We start from the raw sequence: 22,963 nt of genomic DNA, 5'->3' as shown, positions 1-22,963 counted from the left end.
ATTTCATCTTTCACCAAATGTAGATTTCATGCTAAAATGTCTCCAAGTTTACTAGGCAAATAAATTTGCTTAAGTTGCTCTAATACTTGAGCCCTCTATTAGCCATTCCAGTTTTTGCAAATGATTGAAGGATAAGAGTCCTGTCATAACTGAGCAGCTAAAGCATGATGACAGGGTTTGAGCTATGCACCCTGTGCTTCCTTTATAGTGTGTGGAGGGAGAGACACACCTCTGGGGTGTTGGTCTGTTTTAGAAGATAATGGCCATCTTTCTCCATGATGTATAAAGGGAGTTGAGGATGAGTAGTGCAGACAGAGACATCTAACTTCTGGGTGGATTAGCTAGTGAAAGGAGCTGCCTGGTCTTTCCTTGTACTCTGTATATTAAAGCATCAGGCACTGGGGAAAAAATCAGGATTGACTATCCCCTGCAGGTATGAAATTTTATGACTGATTATTAAAAAGTAACATTTTAACTTGTTTCATTTTTTATGTTGCCCTGCTTGGTTTCCTATGTAAATATTGTATATTGTTGCCAGCTCTCAAAAGTGCATGGTGGTAGAGGCTGTTTTGCCCCTTAGCACCTAGCTCTAATGAGAGGGGAGAGCATCGACCTTCCATGCAGGTGACCTGGAGGAGCACCACGTGTGCTGTCAGCGAGCTGTGCAGCTGTGAGATAGCCATGAAGTGTCCATCTCAGGAGCTTGTGGTCATGCTGCATAACTACATAAACAGAGCCTCTTAAAGAGTTATCTGTAGTGCTAAAATCTGAGTATCTTGAAGTGTAAAAGGATGAATTTTTCTTTAGCTGAAGAACTAGATGCCTTTGAATAAAACCAGCAACATTTATGGCTTTTGTTAGCTGGGACTAACAAGGACAAGGACTTTTATATAAATTACAAAGCAATTGATTTGTCGTAGTGTTTTTGAAAGATGGTGTACAAAAGATGATACAACTAGGCTTAGTTTTATTAGACATAAGTTACATTACTAATTCTGTTTAATAAGGCACAAACTGTTATCTTTATGAGAAAGGTCAATATGTAAAATGAATCTACATACCTTTTTTTTTTCTTCATTATATCTGCGCCTGGGATTCATGAAAAGGAGTTTTCTTGTGGTTGAGGGATCCTTAGGAGAAAACGATGGTTTTGTAGTAACTGGGATGCAAGGGTTTGATCAAACAGTATCTGCCAAATCTCATTTGCCCACTATTAATGCTGAGATACGTTGTTCTGACTGATCACTTGATTGCCATGAAGTGGGAGCATTGCAGGGTATAAGTATTGGGCTGTTTTATTAGCAACTCAAGGCCCTTCAGAAGAATAGGGTCATTTGCGTGGCTGTTGGTATTTGCTGCTTCTGCGTTTCTAGCTCAGCCCCTGCCAGTAAGGTTCAAACTCATGAAAAATCTCTGAAACGGCAGTTTCAGAGATTTTTAAAAACAACCAACCACCACCTGCCATGATGGTGATCTCAGGATTTTTAGTGGACGAGGACCTAGTTTACCCTGTGTTACGTGTCCTGGGGAGGTGAAGGCCTCTGCCTGTTGTGTTTTCTGAGCTCCCTTCATTCCCCCAGGAGAGCTTTCCGCTGGAAAGCTGAACCTGTGCGCAGAAGTCTGATGCTGTGTCCATATCCAGGTCTTCAGTTGCCAGTGCAGTTTGTGTGCTTTCTTTCTAAACGCTCTGTTCCCTTTCCTTTCGCCTGTTTGTAGTGTTGGGTGTTGTCACAACGGTCTGTTACCAACAAACTGTGCCCAACCCCATGTTATGGTTGGTGGAACACACTTCTCTTCCCTGGGTGCCTGCACTTTGGTTTCAGTGCCTTGTTGTACTGTTTTTTTCTACGTCTGAACAGCGGCTGGTGGTTTTCTTTACTTCATTTATTTGGTGTTTGTTGTGGATAGTGCAATGAGGCTGCTTTGTATGTTCTTAGGTATTTTACTGTGTCATGTTTTGTTTTTTTTTAATTTAAAGGCAAATATGTGTAAATAGGTGGAATGCTCCCTTGAAGTGTTAGGTCAAAATGTCTAAAAAGGTGGTTTAGACTTACTTACTTATAAAATTTTTGGGGGAAGGATGTAGGGGGTTTTGTTAGTGTTTTGTGCATGTGTGTGATGTTTTGTTGGTGATAGTGGTGGTGACTGTGTTGGGGGCGGCGGGGTGTTGGGTTTTTTTAATCCAGAGGTTCTGGAATTTGGGTGTACTTAGCTGCTTCAGTGTTATACTCTGAATGTAACAGCAGAAATTCTTCTGAAGATGTAGGCAAGAGATGAGCATTTTCTGTTGACTTCATAGGAACTTTTGTCTGTTAAACATCTTCTGAAATGTCATCAGTTACTGAAATGTCTTAGTATGGATTTTGAGATCTATTATTAAATACATGAATTTTTAGTCTGAATTTTAGTGTTAGGAAGATGTTAAAAGTCGTATTTCCAGTAATGGAAATCATACTGGAGTGGTACGTGCTCAGTGATACTGAGAACATGGACCTTGTATGGTGTGATGGACAGGTAGAGGGTAGAGGACTGAACATGCAGTGCAGAGGGAATTCTACAAATTGTTTCTGCTCACAAAATCTCTATTGAGCAGGTGAGGGCTTGGCCAGCTTGGTCAGATGTTTTACCAGCATCAAAGGGCCTGTTCCAGAGGTTTGCATGACTTTCTACTGTGTATTTGTTTCTATGCCAAAAAGAAGGCATCGTGGATTATCTAACTAGAACAAAGCAAATGTATTTTAAATATGAAATTCAAGCAAGCTGACAAACACAAGGATAGTCTTGAGATGCCTCAGGTCAGGATGCTGCTCTCAGAGAAGAGATGACCTATGCTCTTGCCAATTTGTCACCTCTCCTTGTGTTGTAATACTTTGATGCTGTTTAGTGCATTGTTCTGCATGGGACATACTTGTGGTCTGGAGAGATTTTATTAAAGGAGCATTAAAATAAGAGTGGTGACATACAACCTGCATATGTGTGGCTGTAAGTTGGTGTTAGAAACACTGTGGTTCTGATGGTTTACATTAACTCAAGAAAAAACTACAGGTGATGGGCTGTCTTGTATGCGGCCTTTCCACATACGTACATGTGTCCCGTGACATTCTTCTGCTCCAGCTGCAGTGCTGCTCTTGGTCATGGAGGGGTCTCATTCTCCCTCGGCTGGCTTCCTCTGTGTCATCCTTGAGGCTGTGCTAGCTTATAAATGCTGTCTTGCAGAGCAAGAGGGAAGGATATGTGCCACCAGGCCAAGCGTGTGCCTTGCTGTATGGAAAGTAGAATGTGTCTATACTGAGATGACAAAGAGGCAGTCATAGAAAGCGGGGCTGAAAGATGCCTTAACACACGACCTGAATCAGCTCCTGCACTTGCATCCAGCCAACCCTGCAAACACCTCTGATGTCTGTGTCTGACCTGGTGTTACCCTTCTTGTGATAATTATCCTGCAGCTTTCAGAGTTGGTTTATGTTTCATTGTCACAGTTATTAGGTACTTCTGTGTGTTCTGTGACTGCCTCATTATGTTGCTGTCTGCTCCTTGTCCATCTATCTTGCACTGTAAGTTGGTTACTGTCCCCTCTAAAAACTACTCACCTATTTGAAGATTGTGGCACTCCCTTTCCAGACTAAACAAATACAGCTACTCCCACTCTCCTTAGAGGATCTGTTCCCCATACGTTTTATTTTGGAGTTTCTGCAATATATCTACAGTCTTTCCTAAATCAGTCTTCCGTTTTGTTTGCTGAGTATCATGGTTCTAGAGGTTTGAAACAGTAACGAAGATGCAACTTCAGAGTCAAAGAATCAAAACCCTGGTGCGGCTGTACAGATAGGTGAATGACTTAATTTGACTCATAGGTGACAGTTTGAGATCAGGTATGTAAGTAAATCAAAGAGCCGTTGCAGAATTTAATTCTGACAAAGCTGCAGCATGGAGCAAGCTCTTGAAGTTGCTGCTCTTGTCCAGCTCTAGAGAGTCTCTCATGTCTTCTGGGTCAGAGACTTAGAGCTCACAGCCTGTGGCTTGTCCTGCTAGAGTGGGTGAAAGGCTGCATCTGGCTTTTGCAGCCTTGGTACTGTTTTTTGGGGGGGTTAAGAAGGAGGGTGGTCTTTCTGCTGGCCCTGAACTTTGTGTCTAGCTCCAAACAACCTTTGTCCCTCTGCTTTGCACACTTCTGCTTGTTTTTAAGTAGATCCTCTGAAGTGATAGTCCTGCTTTCTAACCAGGGCCAGGGAGAAATGCCTTTGACTTTGGCTGTAGGTCTGGAAACACTTAAACAAAAGCCTGAAGGGTCCTGAAGAACCAGGCCTGAGCTGAGTTACTTCAGTCAGATACTGTTTTCACCCTGTCAGTGCAGTAGACTAGGCCTTAACACAGCACCTGAGCTGAAACCACACTGCTTACGAACTGTATGCCTTGTACGGATGAATTACAGTCACTTTGCTCTCTCTGTGCTTTGCCCAGCGTTATTACAAATGCTTTCCAGAATGGCAGGAAATCTAGAAGAAAAATTTAGATTTTTTTTTTTCCTCGTTTTTTTTTTGAGCTCTATATTCACTGTTGTCAGTCTATGAAAATTACTGACTTGTGGCTTCTTTTCAAATATTCAACCCAAAGCCCAGTGAAGTAGTGGAAACATTGACCTTGACCTTAACAGGTACCAACTTCAGCCTTGCTATGTGATAGCTGAGGTTGTTTGCAGTGCTGTGCAACTCAGTCCAAACATCAGAGGGATTAGCAGTTCCTTTATACCGATGTGGCAGTGAATCTTACTGTGACACTAATAGATTTTTAGTGGAAAGCTTTGGAAATTGGTCTTGTTGGTGCTTTTAATTTTCTCTTTTTCAGCCAGTTTTGTCAGCAGCTCTAATCCATGCACAGCCTGACAGTCAGCACTTACTATTGCAGAAGTTAAACATTTTCCATGTGTGATTTGTTACTTGCTTTTGTGACAAGCAAAAATCCTAATCTGAGGTAGCAGCATGCTGTTTGGTCCCAGCATATTTGTTTGTAACTGGTCCAATTTATCTGATTCAGGTGCACTGTGGCCAGGTATGAAACCTGAAAGTGGTTTAATTCAGACTCCATCTACAAGTCAGCACAGTGTTCTTACCTGCACTACAGGGTTAACCACAAGCCAGCCCAGCCCAGCACATTATTCTTATTCCATTGAAGGTAACTTGGCATGGTTTTTATCTGCATCTCTCTCCACCTAATTGAGTCCAGATACCACAAACAGAGAGGCTTGCACGTTTGTTCTTGGTTTGTGCATGCTTCTTTACGCTTTGCCTCTTTTCTCTTTGTGCGTGTGTATGTGTGGTTTTGTGTTTGCTACATACCTCTGTATGCACCAGGCTGGCTTGTTGGTGCCATGCTGATGGACTTAACAGGGTGAAGAGCAAATGGGAAGGGGAGAGGAAACTAAATGTTGTACTCTTGCATGCCTTTACTGGGAATGCTCTTGCAGCTCAAGCTCTTTGTTGGTGGTCTTTAGCTTGATGTGAGGAAATACACTGACTGCCATTGGATTTTTTTTTTTTTTTAATTAATTCTGGAGGTAGATGGCTTTCATAGATTACAAACATCCCTCCCCGACCCCAGTTGGTAGGTCTGCTAGAAAGTGAATTTCTCAGTATAGAACTAGCCTACAAATATTCCAGCTGCTGGAAGTGCCACATCTAAGCCAGGTGCTGAATTTTGCTAGCTTCCAAAGCAATTTTTAGGAATAAATATGCCAGTTAGCTGAATAATGGAATATTGTTGCTTATGGCAAATATGTGCAAATTGATATTTTTTTTTAGGTAGGATTTTTGCCATTTATGTTTGGGTGCTGAATTGTGAAAATTTGTCTCTTTCTCTGTAGTTTTTAAAAAGAATTTCAGGAATTCTTAATCTATTTCTTGTGTCATACTTTCATAGAATAAGTCAGGGACTTCAGGAGTTCTTTAGTTCAACCTGCTGCTCAAAGAAGAGTTGACACTGAATTCAGAACCAGGTGGCTCAGGGCTTTATCCAGTTGGGTCTCAAAAACCTCCAAGGGTGGAGATTTCACCAATTCCAGTGCCTGACTGTCATCATGGTGAAACTTTTTTTCTTTTGTCAACTCAGAGCATCCCCTCTTTCACGTTGTGACTGTTTTCTCTCCTTCTCCTGCTGTGCACCTGCAAAAAGAGCCTGGCTCTGTCTTCTTGATAACCTCCGTACACTTACCAGCAGGCTGCAGTCAGATTCCCCAAAGCCATCTCTTCTCCAGGCTGGACAGTCCCGTTCCCCCCAGCTGCCCCTCGCAAGCCACATGCTCCAGCTCCCAGACCATTTTGGTGGCTCTTTGCCACACCCACTGAATTTTATCAACATCTTTATTGTGCTTGAGGCCCCAAACTGAATGCCATATCCAGATGTGGTCTAATGAGTGTCAAGTAAAGGGGAATAACTCTTAAAATTAGCAATAAGTGGATTTTAACATATCTTTCACTGATAGGAAGGCCAGGCGGTATGTCATGGTACTTGCTCAGCTTGCATCATTGTGACAGTAATGGCCTAGTGTAATATTTATCCTTAATTTACTTTTCACATTTATAATATGAGCAATGCAACAGTGGAAATACTACTTTCCTTCAACTATAACTTTCCTTGAGGTACTCCCACCACCAGAATTATAGCACCAGCTTTAATTACCAAGGGTCAGAAATGGTTCTGCAGAATGTGACCTCTGGCAGGTTTGCCAGTGAGGTACCATGGCAAGCATCTGAATCCCTGGGGACTGGTGAGGTAACAGAGCCACCATCAGGCCTCGCTCTGCAGAAAGATTTCAAACCATTTGATCCACGCTTCTGTGAGAATGTGTGATTTGAGGAGAGTTTCCCTGCAGGCTGCTCTTTGAAAGTGTGAAAAAGTCACCTGAATTGTGTAAATGTTACCGCTTTTTTGAAAAACCTTTTGCAAACTGGCAGGAAACTCTTCCTTTTTCAGATTTGCTACATTTCCTTTTTGTCAAATTAGCAAGCAGCCCACCGAGGGGTCAGGTCAGTACTTGGGCCTGTGCAAGGGAGGTAGTGGAGAGCAGGAGCTGGAAGGATGGGCAAAGTTGCTTTGTTAGTAATCTCTTGCAAATCTATCTTTTTCTCTCCAGTCAAAATAGTAGGGTGATACACAGTTGTACGATGCTGCTGTCCCAGTCCATGGGTATGGTTTAGTCTGCAGATGGTGGACTGAAGTAATGGGATATTTGAACCCTGGTAAATGGTCAGATACACTTAGTGACTGAGAATTTTGTTTTTTGTACTCACCTGAGCTGTGGCCGCAGTGGTACATCACAGAGGCACTTGGAAGCACTGGGAGCGATGTGAGAGGAATGGCTGCTTCTTGCCTCGCCTCTTCCTTCCCTGTGAGAGCAAAGCAGCCAAGTGACACATAAAATGCGTTAATTGCAATTTCCCTTCCCAGCACATGAAGCAGGTTGAAACATCACTGAAAATGAATGAAGCAAAACCGAATGGGATGAATAAGGCAGGGGAGGTAGGGATATAAGGTCTGAAGATGAGGTCTGGAAGTAGGGAGGAAAGAGAGGAGAGAAGAAAAAGTCACAGCGGTTTCAAGGCAATACTTGTGTTTGCTGATCTTTTAAACCTGAGACCATGAAGTGGTCCCTTTTGTCACATCTGTGACAACATTTTTGCATGGTTTTGGCGTATTCACAAGTAAAAGCAACTGACCCACAGTGCAGAAAGAATTGGTTAATCTGTGTAGTGGGCACTGCTTGTAAAGATCTGATGTGTAACACTGTGTAGATAAAGGGTAATTAGAAAAGAAATGTTGGAAGAAGACCAGAGTTAAGATAAACAATGAAGTTCATATGAGGGAATCTTTGTTTTTGCCAGAATCGCAGCATTTGGAATCTTTTTTTCTATGATTTCTTAACTTCTGTTATCTACCTCAGTTGAGAAGCAGCCTCTTCAGAGCACTACAGATGAGAGTTGCTTTCTGTTTGCTCTCCATGATAATCTTGAGAGAGGTGGTAGAATAATCTGTCTTCTAGATAGTTCATCTCCTCTGGCTTTGCGGCAGGTTTGTTCTGCGTTAGTGAGGATCTTTTCTGGAGACCTGCTCTTTGCAGTGCCCTAGGAGGTGACATTTTCTTAAGGTAATAATAGCCTTGATCATTTCCGTAACATGTATAGTTAGAAGGAGTCTTATTTGGAAACTAACCCCTGTTCTCTAGCAGTTAATTATGAGGAGTATCTGTGACGGGTACCTTACTCTCACAGCTCTGCTTCTAGGAGCTGCATAGCTACTCTAGGTACTTTATCTTCATTACCATTATTGCTGTTCAGTGCAGCCTTTTTTCCTTTTCCTAAATGTTCTCCCCCTAGAATTCTCTCCCATCTGTTTTTGAACGCTGCTGCTCCTATCTGAGGGGATTCCCAGGTGCTAATTACTTACCTTTGTTTCTGCTTCCGCAGAGATGCCACCCTTCACGTTTCTCACCTCTTGTAAATACTGTGTATTTCTGCACCTCTTTTAAGATATATTTCTTTTGTTTTTCATCTTTTTTGAGGCATATTTTGGATCCATTCCTCTTTCCAGGAGCTGTTCACCAGGTAGTATCTGTGCTTGCTGTAACACAACGTACATTGATTAAGAGTTCGTGGTGGAGTCTGTTTCCCTGGGGTAGAAAGACTGAAGTCTTCAGAAGCTTGAGTTCTTCAGTCTTGGGGTGAATTCCACATGGGTGTTATCTGCAGAAAGTGAGGGCTTTTCTCAGAGTGATGGTAAAGTAGGCGATACTGTGGATTTCTGCAAGTCTTTTCACAAGCATCTAAAAGTGATTTTTAGTTTTGTATGTGTGCAAGGAAAGAAGGTTTAGCAAAAGAAAGTATTTCTTGGTGGCACCTGATTTAGTACATCCTGATTTTTTTCATACTGATTTCATTATTTGTTTTCATTAATCCTTGAGGGTCCCAAAACCCCATGTGGAGTAACGTTTAATGGAGTGGCTCTGTGGCTGTAAAACCACAAAATCTGCTAAATGACTGGTGTTCCCAGATGGTGCTCTAGCAGCCTCTTCTGTGTTTTGGAAGAAGCAAATGCAGTGACATGAAGGCTATTAAACATCTTAAAATTCATACTAACTACTATATGTCTCTAATAATTTGTCCTACAAGCTGTTGACAAATTATTTCAGAAATTCTCATCCAAAAACCAGTTGTAGTCTCACAGAGATACGGGAAGATACGTTTGCCTTCTCCAGTAGGAAGCACCCTTTTTATACTATTTGAAATATTTTTACTGTTTCCTTAAATTTTTTGATCTAATTAGAGTAAATATGCTAAGTCCAATGCATAAAGATTTTTTTTTTATCAGAGCTGATTTAAACACATTCGTATCCATTTTACTGATTTATTCTGATTAATTTTCAGTTGCTACTAATAGAACATCGCAATGTGATTGTTGTCTTCTCAAAACCTTTAGTAAAGATGTGAAACCATTTTAATTGTACTCTAGTTGTTTAGCAGGCATGGAGGGAAAAGGTTTCTGAAACATTTGAAAATACTGTTTTTAAAGATATGCTAGCTCTCCTTCCCTGTAAGCCCAGCTGAAATGTAACTGGTTCCAAAATACACCCCAACTCTTTTTTGGCTCTTACAAGCAGAGTGCTGCTGGAAGCACAAATGCTTGCACATAAGCCTAGTAAGTACTTACTTCACAACTTGGATTAGTCTCATCTCTTGTGCTTTTCTAGAAGCATTTAATGCAGTAATTCTTAATTTTACAGCATCAACTACCAATGCCAGTCCAGTCTCTACATCCTCAACTGTTGTCAATATTTCCACATCAGCAGTAGCCAGCATCTCACAGGTAAAACTTCTTGTTATATTTATGTGCAGCATCTCCTTCACCTTTGTTTAACACATTACTCGAAACTAACAAAGGAAGGCCAAATATTTGCATCACTTCAAATGGAGCACAATGGGTACTAGAGCTATAAGGCTCAGTATGTTACTCGAAGTCAGCAAAATTACTCTTGCTGTCTCTTTGACCATGACACTTTTCCCTTTGGCCTTCACAACAAACTCACTTCATCTGTTCAAAGCTGTTTCCTTGTCTGCAGATTGTGTGGTGAATCTTAAACAGGGTACTGAGATCTCTGCAAGAGAGACAGTGGAGAAGAAACAATAGAACTATTTTGAGAACCAGACCTACAGGGAGGATTATAGGTAGATGTTTTTTGAATGCCTTTGTTCTCCCTCAGCAAGAAAAGGAAAATAGATTGTACACAAACAAAACCAACAAAAAAACCCCAGTAAAGTAGGAGGTGCAGTCTGATGGTGCTAGAATAAAACAAAGTCAAGAAGCCCTGCAGCTAGCACAGAGCCCTTCCTCCTGACTGACCTGCTGTGGGTAATACATAGCACTGTCAGCGGTTAACTGCCATTCTGAATATTTAGATATACAAAGGAACCCTTCAATGTCACAACGTTGCAGAAGAAGAATACAGGAACTGTGGAAAATGCAATGGATGCACAAAAATCCTTGTATGCTTATGCTGTTGCTTTTTAAGGTTCTTTCATTAACATAAGCTTGCTTGGAGCTGTAAGGGGAAAAAAGGTTTTCTTTCAGTAGTGCAGACCAATGCGCCTGGTTCACAAATCCACGTTGCTCTTTGAGGGAATTGGGAGTGCACAGTGTGCCAGAAGAGTGTGACATGACATTTGGGGTGGCTGCTTTCTTTACTGTCAGCAGAAATTAAAATCCTCAAGCACAGCTTCAGACGCTCAGTGATCTCCTCCTAAACAGTCTTCATAAATGGATGCCTTTCATCACAGCATGCAAAATAATTGCTTGCTGAAGTCAGGACATGAGTAAAGGAAGTTTATCTTGTAGCGCTTGTGGCTGGATTGACCACTTTCTGTCACTGTCAGTACATCTCGTATCAGAAAGTAAAATGCAAGACAAACCCACAAATTCCAGAGCACAGACAGAGTGGACTGATGCCCTGGCATCCACTCAATACTCCCCTGTTACTGTCACAACATTAATAATGAATTTCGTTTTTTAAGAAACTGGAGGCAGAGGAGTGGCCCTGTGGTTGCTGGCCTCCTGTCTGCAGAACCTGCCTGTGCAGGTGCCCATTGGGAAGTCAGATCTCTCAACCCTTTGGGGGATGTCTTGCATATGCAGAAAGAAACAGCATAAAGTCAGACTGCTCTTGCTGGGATTTCTCTTTGACAGGCATATTCTAGCATAAAAGTCATCTTAATATAGAGTGTTTTCTGAAAGAAGTGTCCTATCATAACTAATCCTTTCCTCTAACAGGAATATCCTACGTACACGATCCTTGGCCAAAGTCAGTACCAGACGTGTTACCCGACTTCTGGCTTTGGAGTTGTAACACCAGCAGACAGCAACACAGAGAGTACTGCATTAGCAACAACTACGTATCCAACCGAAAAACCAAACGCCATGGTGCCTACGCGGACAGTGCAGAGACATTCCTCTGGTAATGGTTGGATCTTTAGCAGGGTGGCTGCAAAATACCTGTGATAAACAGTACAGTGTGCAGACATGGGGAAAACTTTTTTCCAAAAGGTAATTGCAGCACCTTTGTGTGCTGGCTGGGACAGGACATTCGCCTTCCATTGTCAGACTGGTCTTACTGGTGTGCAGAGTATTATGGTGGGCCAGCCAAACTTACATATTGGAAGTCTTCTACTGCTGCAATTTAGGAAGCACCTACCACATGCTCTGAATGTCCAAGGGAGAGTGAGTTCCAGGGGTGACTTGAAGAGTTGCCAACAGCAGCTCCCTGGGGACTGTTGGTTCTGTTATGTGTTGGGGCTGGGTGTTCACTTGGGCTATAGGGCAGTTGTTGATATCCAGTCTCAATAGTTCCTGCTAGGTCTTTCCCTCCAGCAGCCAGATATTCAGATTACCTGACAGCCATGACATAGCTGCCAATCCCAGTTATGGGAGTCCTCCGGGACTGCTCATGCATTTTCAAGAGCTGTAGTTCAGCCATCACCTCTTGATGAGTTGGTCTCTGATGTGCCCAGGAGTACATCCTTTCCTTTCTTCTGCTTCATCATGTAAACTGTTTTTGAAATGACAGCTGTTCTGCTGTGCTTTGCATGTGAGCAGATCTGCATCTGCATATCATTAAGTTACCTGGCAGGTAGAGAAGATTTTAGCTGGTAAGAGAAGAGATGTAGAAAGTGGATTGAAATGGTTTAATTGACTATTCTAGAGAAGTCACATCTTTGGCTTTTTCCACTAATGCCATGTCAGGTACCAACCACAGTGGTGTTGACTAAAATTTCATCACCAAAAATACAGTTTTCTAAACTTAACAAGGACAAGAGCAAAGACTTGATGCTTCTCCCGGTGTCTTATGCAAGGAGTTACGAGATTCTTCTGGTGTTGTTGAACAGTTTTAAATTTAAATCTGCTGCCTGTTGCAGATTGGTAGGCTGGGGAAAAAAACCAAAACAGATTCTGTTCATTTTTGTTGCTGCCCTGGGTCTGGCCGGGATGGAGTTAACTTTCTTCATAGCAGCTCTGCTGATGCTGTGCTTTGGATTCCTCACTAAAGCAGTGCTGGTAACACACCAGTGTTTTGGCTGAACAATGCTTGTACAGTGTCAAGGCTCTCTCCCCTCCACAACTTCCCCCCACCCCCCCACCCAGCAAGCAGGCTTAGGGTGGACAAGAACCTGGAAGGTGATGCAGCTGGCACAGCTGACCTGAGCTGACTAAAGGCATTTCCCATACTATATAATGTCATGTTCAGCAATAAAAACTGAAGTAGAGGAAGAAGGGCAGGGTGGGGTTCAACTTCCAAGGTGGCTTTTGCTTGGAGATAGGCTGGGCATCAGCCTGCTTGTGGGAGGTGGTGAGTGATTGCCTTTGCAGCACTTTGCTTACTCCATCTTCCCCAAGTCCAGTAATACCTGAACTCTGCCAAGTCCTCAAATTCACTCAAGCAACCTGAAAGCAGGGATGGGTGGCTGCCAGTGAGCAAAACATACAGATCAATAGTCTTGAGCTCAGTCTAGTCAGTCTGGAACTTCCAGACCTCTCTCAGCTTTACCTTATGGGATGCTACAGATGGTGGATGGCAAACACCATGCTGTGATGTAAATCAAGAAGCATGGTGCTTCTAGCACTGCAGGGAAGCAGTTGCTCTCTAGTTGGGCTGAGCAACAACATATTTACCCATGAGAATTTGTTCTTATTTGATGTTGAAAACCTAAGGAATCGACCTGTTATTTCAAGGCATTGGTCAGGGAATGGCCCAGTTGTTAATGTTTTCAGTGCCATTTTCCTAGCTCAGGAATTCTCCAAGTTCACCATTTTGCGTGAATTTAATGGGAATTGCAATGTCTCATCTTCAAGACCCAGACTGAATTCAAGCTCTTTCAGGTCCCCTGTCCCCTCTGCCTTCCTGCTACAGTTCTGGTCATGTTTCTGAACTACTTAGGCAGACGTCTGGGATGTTAATTCTTTTGCCTGAACTGTTAATAAAGGATTCAGAGAATATCTCCTGTCATGGTTGTAATATTCTGCACATCAAAGCACTGATCTATTTTTTTAATTTTTTTTTTTTTATGGCGGTGCTTTACTCTTTTCCCTGGGAAGGGTGTTCTTACCAGTAGCAGAATAAGCTCCATAATGTATCCTGGTCAGTCATGGCCATGGTGTTTGTCCAACTCTGTGTCTCCAGTGCTGAGATCATCCCTGTTATTCTTTACTGATTCTTGGGTAGGCCAGTGGAGCTGTAGTCTAAGTCTGTCTGTTTCACAGTTAGCACACTGTGGATTTGTGTGTGATTAACACACTCCAAATAGCTCTGTGCACTGGCTACTGTTTAACTGTTAGCCAAAGGCTTACAGTGGCACAGGAGTGAGTAGTGTATGCAGAGGTGGAAACAGCATGTGTTGTATAGTGTTGCTTGACATTTGAGGCAGGCATTTTGAGTAGTCCAGGAAATCTGGGAGGGAGAAACATTGTTAAATACTTTCTTCTGTACACTCCTTCCAAACTGAGGGTTTCTGGTGCTCTCTCAAGAAGTAGTAAGAGAAACAATTGAATAATAAAGTGGTTCCAGGGTAGTGAGACATCTGAGGGGTTACAGGCCTTAGAATGGAGGGTGCTCTGTCTTTGGCATTATACTGCAGGCAGGATGCAGTAAGTAGCTCAGTCCTGGTGGATTGAATTGAGGAGGCAGAGCTGTTTTGGAATGATGGGACAAAGAAATAATGTTTTATGTTCTACTGCTACTGCATCAATTAAGCAAGATAACATCTTACCTTTTGCAAGGGCGCTTTGTGGCCAAATGCTATAAGCTTTATGTTGGTGTTTGTTTTGAGACACGAGGGAGTAAGAGCCATGTGATTTCTTTCTTCTAGGAGATGCATCCACAAGTCCTTCATTGTCAAGAGCAACAGCAAGTAAAGAGTTAGATGAGCAGGCAAGGAAAAACATCCCTGGGAAGAACAGGGGGAAGAGGAAAGCAGACACCTCCTCCTCACAGGACAGTGAACTGGAGGTAAGTAGTAATCTTGTTATCTACAAGTAGCATTGCAGAATAGTGTGGTGGTAAAAGTTCTCTCTTTCTTTCATCCTGTCTCCGTGGAAATGGAAGGGTATCATAGAATAGTTTGGGTTGGAAGGGGCCTTTAAAGGTCATCTAGTCCAACGCCCCTGCAATGAGCAGGGACATCTTCAACTAGATCAGGTTGCTCAGAGCCCCGTCCAACCTGACCTTGAAAGTTTCCAGGGATGCAGCATCTACCACCTCTCTGGGCAACCTGTGCCAGTGTTGCACCACCCTCATCATAAAAAATTTCTTCCTTACATGTAGTCTGAATCTACCCTCTTTTAGTTTAAAACCATTACCCCTTGTCCTATTGCAACAGGCCCTACTAAAAAGTCTGTCTCTGTCTTTCTTATAAGCCCCCTTAAACTATTGAAAGGCCGCAATAAGGTCTCCCCAGAGCCTTCTCTTCTCCAGGCTGAACAACCCCAACTCTCTCAGCATTTGCTCACAGGAGAGGTGTTCCATCTTTCTGATCATGTTTGTGGCCCTCCTCTGGGCCCTCCGACAGGTCCATGTCTTTCCTGTAATGAGAGAGAATTTGGAAAATTCCTATGACCCATGTTATCTGAGAACTGGCCCAAATGAGTTCTTCAGTGGTCCTTGACATGCCTCACTTAAACACATCTTGGAATCATAGTGGCATCAATGGAGGAGACATCTGTCTCAAGTACAACCTCCTGCTCAGAGCAGGGCTGTCCCCAGCACTAGAACCATGGCTTCGTCTAGCTGAGTCTTGAGAACCTCCAGGTTGGAGATCCTGTACCTGTCTCCAACTGGAATCTCCCAAGCTGAAAATTTACTCTTCTTTTTCCATAGCAATTTTCTGCCTGCCACTGCTGAGAAGAATTTGTCTCCATCATCTTTGCAGTTTCCTTTCAGTTACTTGTGGCCTGCTATTAGATTACCCTTAGTCTCCCCTTTACTGAGATAAACCATCACAGTTCCCTCAGGCTCTTCTCTAGGTTGCTGACCATCTCAACAGCCTTTTGCTGGCCACTCTAGTTTCCTCACATACTTCTGCAACTGGAAATGCAATCTGGGGTGACCTTCCTAGTGCCAAGCAGGGTGAGACAACACCTTCCTTCTGTCAGCTAGGCACACTTAGTATTCTCCGGCATGCAGTTCATCTATCCACAGGGAGAGAGTGCTGCTGGCTCATACTGTGCCTGGTGTCCACTGTACCAGTTCCTTCCAGCCTGGACCAATATGAGGCATTATTCTACCCCACATGCAGAATCTGCAGTAACTGAACTTCTAGTTCCTGCTGGCCCAGTTCTCAGGTGTATCAAAGTCCTTCTGTACTGAAACTCTGCTATTCCTCATGGCAGCCAATCTGCCTTATTTATCATAACAAAGGTGTTTGATAAACACCAAGGTCATTTACCTGGTACTCTCCAGATCACAGACAGTAAACTTCTACCCTAGCAGGGCTCTAAAGTTCATTAGCACTCTAAGTTTTTGCTTTTATAACTGTAAAAGCAAGAAAAGTTTTCAGAATAGTTTGACCAAGAGAGCCTTACTCTAAGTGTGTAGTTGCACTGTAGCAGTATATAAACTCCACTGCATGAAAGAGTTCAGTAATGTGTTCAGCCTGCAAGATGAATACTGTTGTTCATATCTGTTAAAAGCACACTGCAACTAACTGCAAAATTAACCTAAAACTTGCTCCTTTATTGTATCTCAGTGCTTGGAATATCTCAGTTCTAACCTGCTTTTATTCTCTACTCAGCGAGTGTTTCTCTGGGACCTGGATGAGACCATCATAATCTTCCATTCACTTCTTACAGGGTCTTATGCTCAAAAATATGGCAAGGTAATATTGTCTTTTCTGTGGAAGAAAACCATATCTGTCATGCAGAATTAAGTGTTAATCTTTGGAAAAGAAATAGAAAATTATATTTTGTTTTAAATGTGTAATGTGATACTTTTAACTTGGTGGTGGTTTGGGACAGGGAAAGAACACTAAATTTGGCTTTACACAGAGCTAGGATATGGACATCACAAACACTTACCTTCAAACAATACAGGTCTTAAAATGTCAAACTGTTTTTATCATCATTGGGAATTATTGAGGTCATAGCACACAGTGAAAGGAAGTATTTTTTCTCCTTCAAAATATATTGAAGATTTTTGAATGTTTTGTTTGTGTTGCCTCTGAAAATGCATCAGTCCCTGCAATGCAGTACTGAAGTGTTTTGTTACATTTTGGGTCAATGTATTGCCAGAAGGTGGCTTTATTTTTTTTAAATCAAGTTGTTTAAAATATTAGGAAAATGGTAGTTCATACCACTGAATGCAGATGGAATTCCATCAGGCTTGATATACAGTGAAAACTCTGTGCAATGTAACTGATGAAAGGTTTATGACCATTTACTTCTGCCTGTAACCACAGTGAATTTACATTTTCTCTTTCTGTTTTGCCAGGATCCAACTCTAGTGATTGGCTCAGGTCTGTCAATGGAGGAGATGATTTTTGAAGTAGCTGATACTCACTTGTTTTTCAATGACTTGGAGGTGTGTGGCAAATGTTTTTGAAAAGCAAAACTCAGCTTTACCTAGTTAGAATTACACTGCACCGTTTGTGAGGACTGTTGTGTTTCAGAGCCACTTAATGCTGAAACATAACAGTTTGCCAAAACTGAAGTAGTTCTAAGCAGAACCAAATCAAAGAGGTGTGCTTTTTTATCTGAGACAGGCATTCTGCAAACTTCTAGTGTTATGAGCTCTCTTAGTTCTCTGATGGGTTTCTACTTGAACCTGTATAAATAAAAAGAGTGATGTTGTCTTTGTCTTGTATTTGCATTCTGGACTGGTAAGCACCTTGCTTTCACTGATGCTGTTTTGAAATGGAGACCAGAGATGTGGGTTAAAAGGTAACCTTGAGAGTATCAGTTCTCGGGCTTTGACTAAGCCAAGGACAGCATACAACTTGGGTCTCAGGGTCTCAGTGGATTTCATTGGCTATGTAACAACTGTGAAGGACACGCTTCCATAGACAAGCATGCTGTACACATGGAAATCTCACAGAACCCTCCATATTTCTTTCTTGCAAGCTGTCTCTGCTGCTTTCCCATTCCCATCCTGCCTCAAGGACTCCTGATGAGCTTCCATCCTCTTTCATGTGCGGTATTCTTTGCCAAATTAAATACATCTCACTGTTCTGCACCATTTCCACAGAAGTTGAATGTAATTCTTTGCTTTAATCATGGCAACGCCCTATGCTGTCCTGTGATATATTATCAGATAGTAATGTGCCCTATCACAGTAATGTGCCCTATACAAGAAGGTGGGAAGTTATGCCAGAATCTGGAATTAAGTGGTTGGAAATAGCAAATTTCCCGACTCGTGTGTTCTTTGATATGAGCCCACAAATATGGACTCATGAACCTAATTTGCAGATTTTACAGGATTAATTTAAAGCTTAGGAAAGCTGAATATGAACAGTGAACAATTAATTGCAGGTACCTCACTGATGTACATCGTGGGAAAACAAGATGTTTTTGTTGATACAAATAGAAACTTAAATGAAATTTCCATTTGTGGCTGTGACTGCTTGCAGCTGTGAACTTTGCAAAGGCAGTAATGACAGTTACCTCCCTGCCCCAGAAAAAAACCCCAGAAACCCAAAACCAGAACAAAACACCAAATACAGTCTCTTGTGCTGGAAAGGTAGCCATTGATATGTTAACTATGTGATCCACAACAACACTTATTGCTGTAGGTATTGGACAGTAGCAGCAGTGGGAAATTCTTGAAATGGGGAAAATTCACTTCTTGTCCTAAGGTATTTGCAGTTTATCTCTGGGTTAAATCAACTGTGCTAAGCACCAGAGCCTTGGCAGTGCCACCACACTGATGTTTCACTCCAGGGTTCATGCTATGGCTCTCTGGTAACAGAATTGACTGTTATGTTGATGAAACGCAGTATCAGTACTTGACCACATAATGTGGTTTTGGGATATGTTTGGTTTTGTTTGGTTTGGTTTTGTGAAATGGCAAAAGGGTTTCAAATGACAAGTGAGCTTTGAGTCCAACCTGTTTAGTGAGTGTCGAAGTTCCTTTTTTGCAGACAACTCAAAATGTCATAGAAACATGCTTTTTTCAGACTTTTCCGGTACTTCAAATTGCAGCCTTGGCAAGGCCTCTAGGTGCTGAAAAGTAAAACCTAGTAGTGGAAGTCAAAGCTAATGGTAGCTATGTATAAGTTTATGGAGGCAGTTGCTGTTGGGAAGTGTGAGGGGATTGTTTTATATCGTACTTTCTTTAATCTAAATTTCAGTATGTTTCTGGATTACAACAGTGTGACTTTATTTTTTTCTTAAACAGGAGTGTGACCAGGTACACATTGAAGATGTGGCATCTGATGACAATGGCCAAGATTTAAGGTGATGTACTGATGAATGCATGAAATGTATAGCTGATGTAATCTGTTTTCTGTGGGGACTTCAGATCCAAATGGGGTTAAAGAATGGAGGTCAGTATTGTGCAGGGGATGAAACTTGGCAAACGGTGTTTGTTTGCTAGGTGGTATTTCTCTGAAGACCTACAAAACATTAAGACTCGGAATTATAGTATGAATTATATTTTCCATTGTTGATTGTTGCCTGTGTGCTCAATGACTTGTGATGAATGGAGGATGAACACTCCAGACTTCATGATCTTGACCTTTGAAAGTCTCCCTGTGGTTTGCATCCCTCTGTGAGCTGATTATGCACACTATCAGGCAGGGTGAGGGCAAGTTTTCTGCTGCATTAATGAGCTGAAGTGGCTCATGGAAAGGTCAGAAGTGCCTGTCTGTCAGGAAGAAAGAAATACAGGGAGGGTGGTGAAGCAGGACCTGCTTCCTGCAGTCATGAGCTGGTAAAGCAGCTCATCTGCTTGTGGAACTGCAGCTGTGGTGTAAGGCGGAGATATTATGTTTGGAAGATACTATGCTGGGGTTTATCACTGCAGGATGAGAAAGGGGTTAGTGGGAAGGATGCTCTGTATCACAGAGGAGTGAGCAGTCAAAGACCAAAGAAAGGTTTTGTAGTGGAGAGTGTGAAAGAAGAGTTGAATTAGTACATTTCAGTACAGCAGTTCAGAACCAGCAGCAAATGTAGTTGGATATCAGAGAACGTTGCCCATACAAGTTGGTTTCTGCTATTGGGGTGCAGTGGTGGTTGTGCAGAGTTGTTCTCTGAGGTGCTTTTTCAGCTGCTGTCAGAGCTGAAGTCTGCAACCCTGCCAGAAAAGCTGCACTGATTCTGCTGCTGTGGCACACATAACAGATCTGCTTTTCTGAAATAGCAACTACAATTTCTCCACGGATGGCTTCAGTGGCTCAGGAAGTAACGCAAATCACAGCTCATCAGTTGGCGTCCAGGGTGGAGTGGACTGGATGAGAAAACTGGCCTTCCGCTACCGCAGGGTACGAGAGATCTACAACAAATACAAAACTAATGTTGGAGGTGAGTGTTCACCTGTGCCAATATCTGAGCACTAAACAGAGTTTGTGGTGCCAGACACTGTCCTTCCTCAGAGCTTTTACTTTCCTCAATGTTTGAACATGAAAAGTAACCATTCTCCTAGTGCTAAATGGGATCAAATCTCCATGGAATCTAAGAGGGTACATCTTCCAAAACTGAACGGTGTGCCAGTGCAGTCTGTGAGTTATCATGTAGATAGCGATGGTCAGTCAATTTTGTATCTAAGAGAAAATTTTGGTGCAGTGTCCCTTTGCTATGAAAGGCTGCCTGTCACTCTGCTTAGGACTGGCCTAAATGACTTACATATCATGCTGCTTAGGAGGTCTTTTCTCTCGTGTCTTCACAAAATCTGTCTTTTATCATGCCATTGTCAAGAAATACAGTGTTCACCCTTTTGGCTGTTTTGCTTATAGTCTGACATAACATCTCTACCATCTGTTTACAAAGTCACTTAAAATTTTCTAGTTTTGCTTCCCTTCCAATGCCAAAGTAGTAATACTGATGCAAACCACAGATACCGAATGTAGATGAATTTTCTGTTCAGTCTCAATCTTGGCATTGACATCCCTGGGAAAGGGGTGCTGCTGGAGCAGCTCACCTGGCAGGGTGACTTGGCCTGGTGGGTTGTGGGTTTGGATTCCCTTTGCCTACACATAAAAACCTTGATAAAATGTTTTATTGGACATATTGTCTAAAAAACAGGTGGTCAAAACTGTAACTTTCAGCCTTAAAAATCTATCGATACAAGTCTGCATTTCAGCATGCTGCAATTACCTTATTTCTGGTAGGGATCAGACCATTATTCCATATTTTGCACATGGGAAGCCTGGATGCAGAGTTTTTCAGGACCTGTCTAAAGCCACATGGTAAAGCAGTGGTCAGTGCAGCCCACAGTGGGTCCCTCCATGGCCTCATTGTCAGAGGACTGGTGTACTTCAGGGCTGGTTCGTATGTCATGGCTGGAAATTGGGTGGAGAGAGGTTCCAACTCAAGGTGCTCCTTGTATTTACTGGCAGGAGGAGGTTTGAGTGTATGGGTTCCATTTCTGGCTGCTTTTAATTCAAAACTGGATGCTTTGAGAAAATTTTATCTAAAAGGGATAAAAAACTATGGGAATAAAAAAAGGGGGGGGGGGTTAAAAAGATATCTAAAATGGATTAAAGTGGAAAGGGTCCTTGGGAAGTAGGAAGTCAGAGAGGGTGACTGCAGGAGTTCCTTCCCCTGCTGTCTGTGGCTCAGAAACGCCTACTGCTGCAAGTGCTTTGTACAAGAGAAATGCATTTTGTTGCATGTATCCTGAGAAATGGTTTTAAATAATTGGAGAAAAGTATCTAGCCAATTCCCCACAGTCAGAGTAACAGATGGGTGTCTGGGCTGATCTGTGTCACTGGAAGCTGATTTCTCCCGTTGCCTTGAGACAGTCTCAGCTTTCAGTTGCCTTCAGTACTGTGCTATTTACTGCAGAACAGGCAGCTGTTAAATTGAGTGATGGCTCTCTCTGGGTTAGACTTACCAACTCAGCTGGGAAAACTTGTGTTGCTTGCCTTCCAGGCCTTCTTAGCCCGCAGAAGAGGGAAGCTCTGCAGCGACTAAGGACTGATATAGAAGTGCTAACAGATTCCTGGCTGGAAACAGCATTAAAGTCCCTGCTACTTATACAGTCCAGGTACGGGAACTGGAAATGTGTATATTGCTTTCTCAACCCTTTCTCTCACTTAGATTTGCATGCAGTGCTGTGTTGCAGCAGTGTCCGTATGTAATACTACTGCTGTTCGTCACAGGTAACTGGGAATCAAAGTGAGTGAGCAGGAACTCCACTCCTGAGCACCCTTTGGGATTTTTCTGCTGCAACATCTGTTGTTAGTAAGGTCCCCATAATAGGACTGTGCTCGCAAAATTGCATTTCTGCCAGAGAATGTCTGTGTAAAACAAAAAACAAAACCAGACAAAAACCACAAATCAAAATCTTGGCCTAAAGAGCCTCTTGAAAGCAGGACAACAAAGCACATGGCTCTTTGGAAAGCTGAGCAAGCTGCCCAGAGTAGCTGTCAGCACCACTGGCCATAGATGTGCTTTTACAAGTGTTTTTTCTTCTTTTAGAAAAAACTGTGTGAACATCCTGATCACAACCACCCAGCTGGTGCCAGCTCTTGCCAAAGTTCTCCTGTATGGATTGGGCGAGGTGTTTCCCATCGAAAATATTTATAGTGCTACAAAAATAGGTAAGGAGTTGTGCTAAGTACCTGGCACTGAGGCATCTGCTGTGGATTAGCTGGGATTTTTACACAGGAAATACAATTTCTGCAGCTGAGCAGCCCCCATGGCTGCTGTGGTACAACTGGCCATGTAATAGTGGTGGCTTCTGGCCTCACAGGCTGAACTGGTGGTATCCTTTTCCCAGTAAGACAAGAATGTGTTTCTCTACTGGGAAGAAGGGACCGGTTCAGGCTTCTGTTCTGTTCAGAACTCTCTGCCTAAGGCTCACGATAGTGGGATTGTCTTTTGGCAGGTAAAGAGAGCTGTTTTGAGAGGATCGTGTCACGATTTGGAAAGAAAGTCACCTATGTGGTAATTGGAGATGGGCGTGATGAAGAGGTTGCAGCTAAGCAGGTAGGTTTCTGACTCCACAGAGGTGGGATGTGGGTTGATGCAAAGGGAAGTTACTGCAGCAGTCTTTTTCTGCAGGGACTCTTTTTCCAGGGCTGAACTCTTCAGGCCAGGACAGCTAGGGGGAAACTTTGCCTTCGATGCAAGAGATCTTTCACTACATTAAAATGGGGAGTTTTCTGGCTCTTGGGGCTTTAAAGTTTCTGTTTTACTGTTGTTTAGAATTGCGTATAACGTTGTCCCTGTAAAACAGTATCTTGATGTAGCATGTCTTGATCATAGCATGCAGTTAGGA

At 42.5% G+C, this 22,963-nt stretch overlaps 1 protein-coding gene across 8 annotated transcripts in view; it reads left to right on the top strand.

Annotated features, from left to right (window-relative positions):
• Positions 1–22,963, top strand: part of EYA3 (EYA transcriptional coactivator and phosphatase 3) — a 60,215-nt gene that overhangs the window by 33,591 nt on the left and 3,661 nt on the right. For 5 of the 8 annotated variants that reach the window (XM_049819788.1, XM_049819791.1, XM_049819790.1 and 2 more), the window contains 11 exons: positions 5,035–5,172; positions 9,773–9,855; positions 11,314–11,497; positions 14,403–14,542; positions 16,323–16,406; positions 17,018–17,107; positions 18,920–18,978; positions 19,883–20,043; positions 21,613–21,727; positions 22,162–22,283; positions 22,571–22,671. In XM_049819788.1, the coding sequence (XP_049675745.1) occupies positions 5,035–5,172; positions 9,773–9,855; positions 11,314–11,497; positions 14,403–14,542; positions 16,323–16,406; positions 17,018–17,107; positions 18,920–18,978; positions 19,883–20,043; positions 21,613–21,727; positions 22,162–22,283; positions 22,571–22,671 (1,277 nt within the window). The remainder of the gene's footprint in view (positions 1–5,034; positions 5,173–9,772; positions 9,856–11,313; positions 11,498–14,402; positions 14,543–16,322; positions 16,407–17,017; positions 17,108–18,919; positions 18,979–19,882; positions 20,044–21,612; positions 21,728–22,161; positions 22,284–22,570; positions 22,672–22,963) is intronic. The other 3 variants (XM_049819794.1, XM_049819792.1, XM_049819795.1) reach the window with 2 other exon arrangements.

Source organism: Accipiter gentilis, chromosome 17 (genome assembly GCF_929443795.1).
Source record: "Accipiter gentilis chromosome 17, bAccGen1.1, whole genome shotgun sequence".
NCBI lineage: Eukaryota > Metazoa > Chordata > Aves > Accipitriformes > Accipitridae > Astur > Astur gentilis.
The sequence above is the reverse complement of the archived record's forward strand: the minus strand, read 5'-3'. Positions and strand labels throughout refer to the sequence as shown.